Source organism: Mobula hypostoma, chromosome 3 (assembly GCF_963921235.1).
Source record: "Mobula hypostoma chromosome 3, sMobHyp1.1, whole genome shotgun sequence".
Lineage (NCBI taxonomy): Eukaryota > Metazoa > Chordata > Chondrichthyes > Myliobatiformes > Myliobatidae > Mobula > Mobula hypostoma.
The window spans coordinates 69,481,971-69,495,925 of NC_086099.1; the positions used below are offsets into that span (position 1 = coordinate 69,481,971).

Below are 13,955 nucleotides of genomic sequence, written 5' to 3' on the forward strand. Positions count from 1 at the left end.
AATGATGAGCAGACTTGAGGACAAAGTGGCCTCTTCCTGCTCTTAATTTGGACATTCATATCACATTACAAGTAATATACTTTCCTTCAAGAAAATAGATCATGAGCAAATTAAGCAGTGTTGCGGTAACCACACATGACAATAACAGAGGAAATAAGTAACCTTACCGTTCAAGCTCCCGTGGTTTAAACTTCCACCAAGTATTTGGCTCACGAAATGCAACTTTATAATTGTATTTAATAGCCTTTATGAAACAAATAAAAAGATCAAAAGGTTGGTGACAAAATAAACTAAAGTACATATATTTTTGAAACAGATTACCACGTATTGAAGTACCTTAAAAACTTGGCAATATCATTATACATATATAAGACTGCACTAAAAATGATTCTATAAGTTATCATATACTCTAAACTTTTAAAAAATCATGCTTATAACAATTTGAAGACACTATGCCCACTAAACATTTGGACCACATCCATTCCCTCGCTATCTATAATACGTTCCAATTTTTTTGTTCTACTTTTAGTCAAACTCGGTAGCTCTATCCAAAAATCACAAGAAGTGATCTAGAATAATTATTCCTTCACCTTAATTTATGCACTTTGCTTTTCATTTCAACCTCATTTGCCCAACTTAAGATGTTTCTTTTCCAAAAAGATACAAAAAAATTGCTGAGGTCTAATATCATTATTTTTAGGTAAAAAGGCAGTAGGTATGAATGGATGGATGAATAACCATTGCATTGGTTTAATATGTTGAGCATTCAGAACAATCATTGCTTACAACAATAATATATTCTGGTTAATTGGGCCATTCGTTAATTAGAGCAGCTGCTTATCTGGATCAACTCTTATAGAACACAAACTAACCAAAAAAATCGCTGAGAGTTCCTTTGTTTATTTGGGACACTCTGCTGCTTAATTAGGACAGGAGTCAGCTGTCAATGGTTCTAACAAGCATCAGTCACGCGAACTTGTGTGGCCTAGCTTCGAGCAAACAGTTTTTAAATAGTGTCAGTTGAGTGTGTTTGTGTTCAAAGGCAGTGATTTTTGTAACAGATTGTTTACGAGAAATAAGCTGTAAGACAATTCCAAACTGTGGTTTCACGCATTTAGGCCTGGAGATGCCAGAAATAGCTGGGATTGAAAATGAAACCATTTCACTACTTCAACAAGACAGGAACCATAAGAATTTGAAGGTATCAAAAATCATCTTGAACTTTACAATGAAAATGAAAATTTGGAGGATGTAATCGTCAATTGAGTTGTAGGAATATAGTCCATTATCTGCACTAGGTGCCTGCACTGATTTTGTTTACTGCATACACTGGATGAATTCCTCTGTCAGTAACTATTAGGAACTAACACGCAGTTTTATAGTACTGTAATAGTTTTGGTAGTGTTCTAATTTATTCTGTATTTCATTTATTACATAATTTGTTATCCAGTTTTGTCTTTTTTTTAAAAACCTTTTTTAACTATCTGCATAAAACTTCAGCAAATCTGGGCAGCCACTTAAATGGGGCAAAATGTATTGGAGCTGATGTGTCCCAATTAATTGGACTCCATTGTAGACAAAAAGGCAAATGAAACTAAACTATTACAAAGTCAGTAGCAGTTGAAAGTGCATGCTTCAAAGGATCAAAAACTGTTGAAACAATTTCCTACGTCACGTGCTTATGCCAAAATAAGCTGTGCTTGAAGGACATTGAATGATAGACTGTCTGACTGGCTGACAAATTGGGCAGCAAAAAGACTTTTATTCCTTTCTGCTCTTCATTGAATGATTTGTGATAGTAGGTACTTGTCAGTTTGAAAACACTTTGAATAACTATTTCATTACAGGTGTCCCCCGCTTTTCGAACGTTCGCTTTACAAAACCTCACTGTTAGAAAAGACCTACATTAGTTCTGTGTTTTCGCTAACAGAAGGTGTTTTCACTGTTACGAAAAAAGTATTTCTACTTTATATAGGCTGTGTATTTATCATATCATTCCTGCTTTTACTATATGTTACTGTTATTTTAGGTTTTATGTGTTATTTGGCATGATTTGGTAGGTTATTTTTGGGTCTGTGAACGCTCACAAAATTTTCCCATATAAATAAATGGTAATTGCTTCTTCACTTTAGACATTCCGGCTTACGAACCGTTTCATAGGAACGCTCTACCTTCGGATGGCGGGGGAAACCTGTAATACTTTTGTGTAATCAATTCAGTACTTGTATTTAAACAGGTTTCCTCCAAGTTATATTCCACTGCTTACATTTAACAAAAACTGGTAACTTGACACCAGGTTTATAACTCAACAAATATATAATTATCAAGTATTAACAGCAGGCTAGTAACTTGCTGTTTGTTTAGTAAATAAGTAAGGTAAGTACCGCAACAAATATGATCAATAAGATTCATAGCTGCATTACTTGCAGTAAATGATTGAACTCAAAGAAATTTGACTCAGATTAACTGCTGAGATTCTCACACTGTAATTCATCAAGGAGGGTGAAAGTTACTGGACACTGTACCAAAATGCCTATCAATTTAAGATAATGCTTCCCTAATAAGCTCTGCATGACATTATGAACTCATCCTTTTTCACTGCACAATACCCTGTTTAGGACAGCCTGTTCATTTACTGCACAAAATACTGGATCAAAAAGCCATTCCATACACAGGACGTACCTAATAAAGTGGCCACCAAGTGTAAATGATATTAAGAGTGAATTTTACTCCATGTCTCTAATTTTAGGATACTAATTTCCTAAATTCCATAAGGGTAAATTTCTGTAATCTTATTGGCCATAATGAATGGAGCACTTGTAACACAAATTGGAATAAATGGCTATGACATAGTTAAAATGACATGCTTACAATGTTACCAACTACTCATTCCAGAGTTCCGAGTTCACTCTGGCACCGTCTGTATGTCTTCCCCATGGAATGCGTGTGTTATCCCTGGGTGCTCCGGTTTCCCTCACAGTCCAAAGGGTAGGTTAATTTTTCGCTGTAAATTATCCCACCATTAGGTTCGGGTTAACTGGGTTCGATGGGGGTTGCTGGGGCGGCCTGGCTCAAAGGACCTGAAGAGCCTACTCGACACTGTGTCACTAGCTAGCTAGACATACATACATACGGAACTTTTTCCCACTGAATCTCGTTACGAGAGGAAATGCATTCCTACAGGACGTTTCTGTTATAGTATTGGTGAGTATGCTGCTGCTGGTTCATGCCAGAGGACCACTAATGAAATTTACTTTGGAAACCGAGAACACAATCTCTTAAGTAGCCAGCAGCTACATTTTGAGACACAATTGTATGTCGATGCTAATTCAGTTTGAATGGGGATACACACTTTTAAAGGTATATGAAATATAGGTAAGATAGTTCTAAAATATAGCACACATCAAATAAGTGATAATTTAGGTTTAACCTGTTAGCCTTGTTAGATATCTTAAAGGTAAATAATAGCTCACTGCCAGCTATCTGATAAATTTTATATACATTTACCCTACCTCTACCCGTCCCCAAATTCCCTGTTTAATTCTAGCCTGAAACTTATTTTCTGGCTATATCTATTACTCGAGATTGTGTTGGCTGGAAAGAATGCAGGGGGCCATTTTGTGAGACTGTCCTTGCATCTGCCATTTTGTAAAGTGTTTGATGAACTTCGTGCTCTGGGACAAGTTAATTAGAGCAATTGAATGTGGACACAAGGAGTTTCAGCTGATGCCCAACGAAACTTGAGACCATTCTCTGTCAAGTAGCTATTTATTATGTAAAGTGACAGGCTTGCAGGAGAAGCAATCTGTAATCTCGTTAATACTCAAGTGTCTAGGTCACCTGATTTGAACCAGTTAAAAAGAACAAAGGCACAAGGCTGAGGGTAGAGGGGATACCTTTAGTTGGGTAGTGAATGATATCGCAAAAGAATGTGGAGTGTTTGATCTGAGGATAAGTCCTTCAGTAGTTTATCCGGTTGTAGCTCCATGGAAACTTGTATGGCCTGACATAGACTGGCATTTGTTAGAGGTAAAAAGGAAAGAAAGATATAAAACAGATTTGGTAAATGCATTTAACTGTCATGTGATGGAAAAGTATAGTGATTATACTCACATTTATACAGATGGTGCGAAGGAACCTGAAACAGGAGTGACAGGGTTTGGGGTGGTAATACCAGCAAAAGAAATTGGAATCAGCAGAAGAACATCTAATAAGTTAGGGGTGTTTACAGTGGAGATGCTGGCAGTGTTGGTTGCGTTGCAATGGGTGCAGAAAGCCAGACCATCCAAAGCATTGATATGTTCAGATTCATCCTCAGTTCTAGCAAGTTTAAGGTCTTTTCACACAAACAGTCGGCAAGATGTACTTTATGAAGTCCTTCAGTTAGTTACAAGAATTGCAAATCAGGGAGGTCAGGTAAAATTTCTATGGGTTCCAGCACATGTAGGGGTGAAGGGGAATGAGAGGGTGGATGAGTTGGCAAAGAGGGTGTTAAAGAAAGAAAATGTGGAAATGCACATTAGTATCAGTAAAGCAGAGGTTAAGTGTGTAATCTGGGAAAAAGTCAACCGAATGTGGCAAGAAAGATGGGACAGGGAGGGGAAAGGGAGGCATCTATATCAAATACAAAAGAGTGTTGCAGTTACTAGGGTAAGTAATGGAAATAGAAGAGAGGAGACTGTGTGGACTAGGTTAAGGCTGGGACACTGTGCATTAAACAAAACATTGAAAATGATAGGGAAACACCAGACAGGATTGTGTGAGGAATGTCAGGAAGAGGAGTCAGTAGAACATGTAGTTCTGAGTTGCAGGAAGTATGGGATACAGAGAGAGATGATGAGAATTAAACTAAGGGAGTTGGGGATGCAGGAATTCACATTAAAAGGGTTGCTGGGCATGGGTGAGAGAGCACAAGTCCGGGTATTTTTAGCGTTTTTAAGGGGTACAGGGGTTTTTTTTATAGAATATGACGAATAAACAGGAATAGGATACTAGGATGGTCAAAGATGGGAGGGTGAAGTGTAGGGGTGTGTGTGTGTATGTGTGTGTGTGTGAGAGATTGGGTGAAGGGATTTAGAATGTATGTCTAGTGCACATTCTGGAGCAGAGGGTGGTGGTAATGCACCATTAAGCTGGATGCCAACTGCCGTAAAACAAGATACAGACAGACAGGCTGAGGGTAGAGACCATAGAATAATATTGGTCGTGGTCCTGGACTGGTGTCAATAGGATGGAAATGTATAATTTGAACTGATGAGGAACTATAAGAGTTAGGAGCTTCAAATGTTAAAAAAAAGAATCAACTCTCCAGAGACCAACCATTGCGGACGTGGAGGGTCATGTGGAGACCGGAGTGGGATGATGAGGAGTGCCTAGCCAATGTATCCTGGATATTGCCTTTTTCCTCCATTTACTGTTCATGGAGGGTCAGTAGTTTGTGAACCCACTTGCTTTTTGAGACAATAAAAATTACTTATTGGTAAATACAGATTTTCTCTGTGCCTCTCTGATCATTATTACTAAGGGATAAATTCTTATAACAATTGGAATCAAGACTGTAAATCACTGCTTGTTGTCTGTTATTCGACATACAGTATATGAGAAAATCTGCAAATGCTGGAAATCAAAGCAACCCACAAAATGCTAGAGGAACTCAGCAGGCCTGGCAGCATCTAGGAAAAGAGTAACCAGTTGATGTTTTGGGCTGAGACCCTTCATCAGAACTCTTGATCGTGCTATTTTTGTATTAACACAGTGTTAAAGGCATAGTTATGCCACCTAATGCACAGTTCAGGACATGTCTTTTTTGTCACTTAATATTCTGGACAGTTATATATTCAGGGAGTCATCCCCAAACACTGAAACAAAACAGGCATATTTTGGGTATCTGGAGTTTTGTGCTCAGAAGCCTTTGGGCATGCTACTGGTATCTGAATGTACAAAAGAGGTCCTTTTATTTGGGATGTGCAACCACTGTAAATAAGAATTACCTATCTAGAATTACCTAGTTGCACATCCCAACTAGAAAGACCTCTTTTGAATATTCAAAGTTACCTGCCTACATTCAAAATATTAAAGCAGGTAATTACACCCATTGAAACTGTAACCATTTATTGTGGTCTTTGTGTTTTATTTAAAAAGTATACATCATTGTGTGAGAAGAGAAATAGATTTGCTCCAGAAGAGCTGCTGAGTTGAATAAAGATTTATTTTATACATATCTCTCAGCCACTGCTTCTGTGGGACTCATTCACAAGGGCAATTATCATTCATGAGCAGCAAGTCATAAATGTTAAACCAGCAATATGACTTCACTAATTATGGAAAGAATTTGAACAAAGTCTGCTCCATCTCAAAGTAAACCAACTGCACCATATAATCAGTACATCCATCAAGATGCCTGTGGGTGCCATGGTAACAAAGCGATTAGCACATTATTACAGCTCGGAGCATCAGAATTCAATTCTGATATTGTTCTGTAAGGAGTCAACGTATATCGTCCCTGTGGAAGGCATGGATTTTCCCTGGGTGCTCCGATTTCCTCCCATAGTCCAAAGACATATTGGGTAGGTTAGTTAGTCACTGTAAACGATGTCATGTGACTAGGTTAGGATTAATCAGGGTTGTCGAGTTGCTGGGGTGGTGTGCTTGAAGGGCCTACCTTGCACCGTATTGCGATATTAAATAAATAAATGAGATACGAAACAGACAATTTCTGTAGCAATTGTTTATTTAATTTTATGTCTTCACATTAATTTGATAAGACAACTTTTATTCTGTATCTGGGATTTCTGGATAGTGATTTGTGATTTCCTATAGGGTGAATTTCTGAAACTCAACCAACCATAATGTGGATTTCATCTGTATTTTAAACCTAGTATTGAGCAATGACAAACCATTAACTAATAATCTTGCAATTAAGAGTGCGTTTCAGGAAGGACTGAGGTTCGAAAGTGCTCAAGACAGCGCTGTGCTGTGATCTCTGCTGAAGTCGCAGCTTAGTTTCAGTTTTGCTTTAGTGTTCTTTGGGGTTTGTGGGTATAGTTTTGTGGACGGAGATGGGAGTTAGGAGTGAGGTTAGGGTTTGAGGACAATGATTGGAGCACAGACCAGTGTCTTCAATCTCTGCTCCTCATTTGGAGGACAGCAATGCGGACATGGGACATCCATGTACCAAGCCAGAATGATGCCAGACCAATGTGGACAAAGGCTGATGATTTCCTAGTGTCAGTAAATTGTCCACAGGTTCTGGTGTTAGTGTCCTGTACTGACAGGAGGAATGAGGTCAGATTATCCCCTGCATTCGTGAATTGGCGAGACTGGAGTTTGAGGCCTAGTGTTGGGGTAGTGTCATCTAAGGCCTAGTGTTGGAGTCCTGTCATCAGTGAGTCTGCAGTTCAAGGCCTGGCATTCAGGTATCAGCGGATGGAATCAGAAGCTCAGAAGTTGAGGCCCGTTGGCTGGCGCCAAGTCTGAGAAACTATGTCAGTCCACTGGGATAGTCGAAGGCCCGATGTCTGCATGTCAGTCTTTATCTGAGTCTGAATCAGTGACCGCTGGAGGCTAGAGGTTGAAGGCAGGCTGTCTTGGGGTCGGACGACGGCGTGTGCGCATGGGTGGGAGGGAAAAATGGGGCTTATTTTGCTTTGTTTTGTGTGTTCTGCATTGCTCTGCTAAACATTATGGGGATGCTATGTTGATGTAAGATTGTGTTGTGACACTTGTGGGCTGCCTCAGACCACCCTTGGGTGTGTTGCATGTTCACACAAGTGATACATTCCACTATACGTTTCGATGTACACACTCATATATATTTACATTTGAAAGCAAGTTTGTCTTCAGTCCAAAACTCGTCTTAAATCTAAGTATAGCACAAATACATGAGCCAAGATTTGGCTAGGTTAGGGAAAACTTCACTTTTTAAAAAAAGTACAAATAAAAATATAATTTACAATAAATATCCCTTAAAGACCATACTACATTGGAGCAGAATTAGGCCATTCGGCCCATCAAGTCTGCACTGCCATTCGATTAGGGCTGATCCATTTCCTTCCCAACCCCATTCTCCTGCCTTCTCCCTATAACTTCACACCCTGGCTCATCAAAAATCCATCAACCTCTGCCTTAGGTGCACTCAATGACCTGGCCTCCACAGTCACCTGTGGCAACACATTCCACAGATTCATCACCCTCAGGCTAAAGAAATTCTTCATCTCTGTTCTAAATGGATGTCCCTCTATTCTGAGGTTGTACCCACTGGTCCTAGATTCCCCCATTATAGGAAACATCCTCTCCACATCCACTCTATCTAAGCCTTTCAACATACATGATGGTTCAATGAGATCCCACCTCATTCTAGTGAATACAGGCCCAGGGCCATCAAACACTCCTCATACGATAAGCCTTTCAATCCTGGAATCATTTTCGTGAACCTTCTTTGAACCCTCTCCACTGTCAGCACATCCATTCTTAAATAAGGGGCTCAAAACTGCTATCAATACTCCAAGTGAGGCATCGCCAGTGCCTTAAAGCCTCATTATTACATCCTTGTTTTTATATTCTAGTCTTCTCAATATGAATGCTAACCTTGTATTTGCCTTCCTCACCACCAACTCAACCTACAAGTCAACCTTTGCAGAATCCTGCATGAGAACTCCCAAATCCCTTTGCACCTCAGATTCTTGAATTTTCTCCACATTTAGAAAAGTCTACCCTTTCATTCTTTGTGCATGGCGATACACTTCCCAACACTGCATTCCATCTGCCACTTCCCTGTCCATTCTCCTAATCTGTCTAGTCCTTCTGCAGCTCCCTGCTTCCTCAATACTACCTGCCCCTCCACCCATCTTTATATCGTCCACAAATCTGGCCACAAAGCCATCAATTCCATCATCCTAATCATAGACATACAACGTAAAAAGAAACAGTCCCAATACCAATCTTCGCAGAATATCACTAGACACTGGCAGCCATCAGAAAAAGCTCCCTTTATTCCCATGCTTTGCCCCCTGCCAATCAGCCAGTGCTCTATCCATGCTAGTATCTTTCCTGTAATATCATGGGCTCTTACCTTGCGTGGTACCTTTTCAAAGAACTTTTAAAGCAGAATTAGCATTGATTTATAAAAAGGAAATCATATTTTTTCAAATCTGGTGGAGGTATTCAAGAATGGACAAGTGGAATCTAATGATGTAGTGTATTTAGAATTTTAGAAGGCCTTCAAAAAGTTGTCATACACAAGTTATTAAACTAAAGTAGAGCACAAAGAAAGATGATATTTTGTCATGGATTTAGGATTTGTTTCTGGATATTTTCAATGAGCTCAGTGAAATATGAAGCAGGCACGACAGGGAAGATTTATTACTCCTCCTTCAGCTTCTTAAGCTGTATTATTTTTATTTACAGTTGATAACAGGTCCTTCCTGCTCAGCAAGACTGCACCACCAATTACACACATGACCAATTAACCTAACCCATATGTCTTTGGGATGTGGAAGGAAACTATAGCACCTGGAGGAAACCCATGTGGTCACAGGGAGAACATACACAAACTCTTTACAGACAGCAGCAGATTTGAACCTGCTTCACTGATGCTATAATAGCATTACACTAAACATTACGCCTCATTTTAACAGGCCCTTTCCAACCAAGTTAGGTCATGCAACCCAATTACATCCATTTCACCAATTTATCTATCAACTTGTATGTCTTTGGAACACTGGAAGACACGAAGGAAACCCACAAGGTTCAAAACAATAGCGTATTGCTAATTTCACAAAATTTGATCGAGTACCCCAATAAAACCACCTTTGGTATCTGAGAGCCTTTTTAATGCTTTATCATATTAAGTTGTTAATGTTATCTCTGGTTCTCACCACGAGAGATTTCAATAGTGCATAAGTGCAAACGTGTCAGCACTTAACACACACAATTTAAAAATTTCAAGAAGTGCTCAATTGATAGGAAAGTATTTTGGGACTTCTGCTGATATTCTTACGACTTCCTAATTCATCTTAAGTTTCACATTCATCACTAATTTTTGTGATTTTGGAACAAATTGTCTCAAAGTTTGCTCTGCTAAAGTGTTCATACAGTAATTTACATGCCTGTTTTTGTTGGCATCCTTCCTAAAAATCAATCATTTTCTCTAAGATTTTATTGTACTATTCATTCACAAAGTCTGTTTCCTCAATAACTTTGCTGGATACAATTTTTCTGGAAGTATGAAAAACATACAGAGGTAAAATTCATAGAAAAGAAAACAGCTCATAGTTCAGTTCTCCAGTTTCAAGACTGGCCTCAAGGTAGCTCTTCCCACCTTTTTGGTCTCTACCATCAAGGGAGTCAAGAGCATCAACACCATGATCAAATCAAACAAGAACTATTGTTAATGCTTCTTCATAGAGATGGAGAATACTACAACAGTGTGAGTTGCATCCAGGTTTTTGCATGCTTAGTCCAAATCCTGGAATTTCTGAAATTAAAACTGTAAGTCAACAATAAAGATTACAGAAAGTTCAAAAGTCCTGGCACAAATTTAAAACAAAATGAACAGTAACAAAGAAGTGGTAATAGAAAATGCACTTTCTCCTTAGAAAATCTAATATACATGAAGCATCTTACATATTTGTTTCTTCAAATAGTTTGAATACGTAAAGTCGTATTTTGCCTGACATCATAACTTCTTCCTGAACCACTAGATTCTAATTAGTGCAGAGTAGCTTTACTAATACCCACATGTTGTGTAGGAAATCAATTGAAGAGTCCAATTTTTCATCCCATTCAAAACTTTCAGAAGCAGCAGCTGAATTATGTCCATAGTCTTTCATGAGCCACAGGGCCAGAATCTGTGCCAGAGGCGCAGCCACTGTTGCTTCCCCCAGGTAGGCCATCTCTCCCAACAGTACTCAAGCAAGAGTACTTATTGTTAAAGGGGACAGCCACAGGGGTACTCTCTAGCATCTGCCTCTTGCCCTTCCATCTCCTGATTGTTACCCACTTATCTGTCTCGCGAGGCCCCGATGTGACTACCTGCCTATAGCTCCTATCTATCACCTTCTCATTCTCCCTGACCAGACGAAGGTCATCGAGCTGCATCTCCAATTCTCTAACGCGATTCCTAGAGAGCTGCAGCTCGACGCACCTGGCGCAGGTATGGCCATCCGGGAGGCTGGGAGTCTCTAGAACTTCCCACATCTGACTCCAAGCACAGATCAGTGAGGAGTGTTGATTGAGCAACTTCAATATTTTTGGGATATGTTCTGATTTGTTTCCACTGCAGCAGCAAAAAAGGAATATCGATTACTATATTATGATGTAGACTTTGAATTTAATGCTATTACATGGTTAGACTGCATTTGCTCCCTTGGAGAAACGTGCACTGAGGAGAGATTTGGTAGAGGGGCGCAAAATTAAACTTGTACAAATCACGTTAATAGACAGATGGCAAATAGATCAAGACTAATGGGCGCAGATTTAAAAACCTTGGCAAGTGATGCAAGTGTGACACGAGGAATAATTTTATGGAAGGTAGTTATAATCTGGAATTTATTTCCTGTAAGAATGATGGAATAGAATCAGGCATTTCAATACAAAATTGGACAGACACCAGAGGGAATATAATTTCTACAGTACAGAAATGAACCCTCTGAACCACCACATCCATATGATTTTTTGGTACATCTACACTAATCCCATTCACCCTCAATAAACTTTGTGATTGTATCTGATTACACCACCATCTCTGACAAAAAAATTCCAGTTTTAAACTACAGCTTTTCACTTAAAAAAAAAATTTGCTCTCAAATACCCATTAAAATTCCTTCCTCTCACCTTAAGCTTATGTATGTCCTCTTGTTTTTGTTACCCTGCTATGGGGAAAACAAGATTCCATCTACCCTCTGTATTCCTTCTGTAATTTTGGCTATCAGGTCATCCCACAGCCTCCTTGCTCCAAGAAAAACAAAACCAGCTTCTCCAATCTCTCCCCAATCATCCAATCCTTTCTTTTTAAATCTTTTTATTGAATAAGTATACAAAAAGGTAAGCCATATAGGCACTAATACACTGTTTGAATATAATAAAATTACAGGAGATATTAATACAGATAAAAAATGATACAATGTAATTTAAACATAACATAATAAGGTAACATAATAGTATACTAATTTATATATATAAAAAAGCTCTTTCCAATGTTATAAGATACATCTTTTCGCCATTAAAGTAAGAAATGCAATCATTCTACGGGCTGAAGGAGAAAGATTACTGGAAACTTTAGGTAATCCAAAGATAGCAGTAATAGGGTGAGGAGATATCTATATTCAATACCTTTGAGATAATATTAAAAATGTCTCTCCAAAAAGTTTCCAGAGTAGGACAAGACCAAAACATATGAGTTAAAGAGGCTATCTGCCCCGGACATCTATCACAAAAAGGATTAATATGAGAATAAAAATGAGCTAATTTATCTTTGGACATATGTGCTCTATGAACAACTTTAAATTGAATTAGGGAATGTTTAGCACAGATAGAGGAAGTATTGACTAATTGTAAAATCTGCCCCCAGTCATCCACGGAAATGATAGAACCCAATTCCTGTTCCCAATCTACCCTAATCTTATCAAATGGAGCATTCCTAAGTTTCATAATAATATTATAAAGCATAGCCGATGCACCTTTCTGACATGGATTAAGATTAATTATAGTATCTAAAATATATGTAGGAGGAAGCATTGGAAAGGAAGAAAGTATAGTACTTAGGAAATTTCTAACTTGTAGATATCTAAAAAAATGTATTCTTGATAAATTATATTTATTAGATAATTGTTCAAAAGACATAAGGGAACCATCTAAAAATAAATCCAAAAACCGTGAAATACCCTTAGTCTTCCAAATTTGAAAAGCACGATCTGTGAAAGAGGGAGGAAAAAATGTTACCTAAAATAGGAATCGCTAGCCCAAATTGGTTAAGATCAAAAAATTTTCTGAATTGAAACCAAATATGTAAGGTATATTTAACGATTGGGTTAGAGATCTGTTTGAGGCATTTCAAATCAAAAGGAAGAGAGGAACCTAAAATAGAGCCAAGTGTATAGCCCTGAACAGATTGTAATTCCAATGCTACCCATTTAGGAATGAATAGTATATCCTGGTCAAGTAACCAAAATTTCATACGTTGAATATTAATTGCCCAATAATAGAATCTAAAGTTAGGTAATGCTAAACCTCCATCTCCCTTAGCTTTCTGTAAATGTATTTTACCCAGTCTTGGGTTTTTATTTTGCCAAATAAATGAAGAAATTTTTGAGTCAACTTTATCAAAAAAAGATTTTGGAACAAAAATCGGTAATGCCTGAAATATATATAAAAATTTTGGCAGGAAAAGCGTCTTAACTGCATTAATACGACCAATCAAAGTTAAATATAATGGAAACCATTTAGATGAAAGTTGAATAATATGGTCAATTAAGGGTAAAAAATTAATCTTAAATAAATCTTTGTGTTTACAAGTAATTTTAATCCCAAGATATGAAAAATAATTATTAATCAATTTAAACGGAAAGTTATGATATAAGGGAAGTTGTTTATTAATCGGGAAAAGTTCACTCTTACTAAGATTTAATTTATAACCTGAAAAAAGACTAAATTGTGCTAATAAATCTAAAACAGCAGGGATGGATTTTTGAGGATTAGAAATATATAAAAGTAAGTCAACAGCATAGAGTGATATTTTATGGGATTTTAAGCCCTGTTATCCCAGTAATATTTGGAGATTCTCGAATGGCAATTGCAAGAGGTTCTAATGCAATATCAAATAATAAAGGACTAAGAGGACAACCTTGTCGAGTACCTCGAAAAAGAGGGAAAAAAGGTGAGCTTAGAGAGTTAGTACGGACCGAGGCCACAGGAGAATGATATAACAGTTTGATCCAGGATATAAATTTCGAGCTAAA

At 38.0% G+C, this 13,955-nt stretch overlaps 1 protein-coding gene across 3 annotated transcripts in view; it reads right to left on the minus strand.

Annotated features, from left to right (window-relative positions):
• n4bp2 (NEDD4 binding protein 2) overlaps positions 1 to 13,955 on the minus strand; it is an 86,703-nt gene that overhangs the window by 53,730 nt on the left and 19,018 nt on the right. For all 3 annotated transcript variants that reach the window (XM_063043269.1, XM_063043270.1, XM_063043271.1), the window contains exon 5: positions 168 to 244. In XM_063043269.1, the coding sequence (XP_062899339.1) occupies positions 168 to 244 (77 nt within the window). The remainder of the gene's footprint in view (positions 1 to 167; positions 245 to 13,955) is intronic.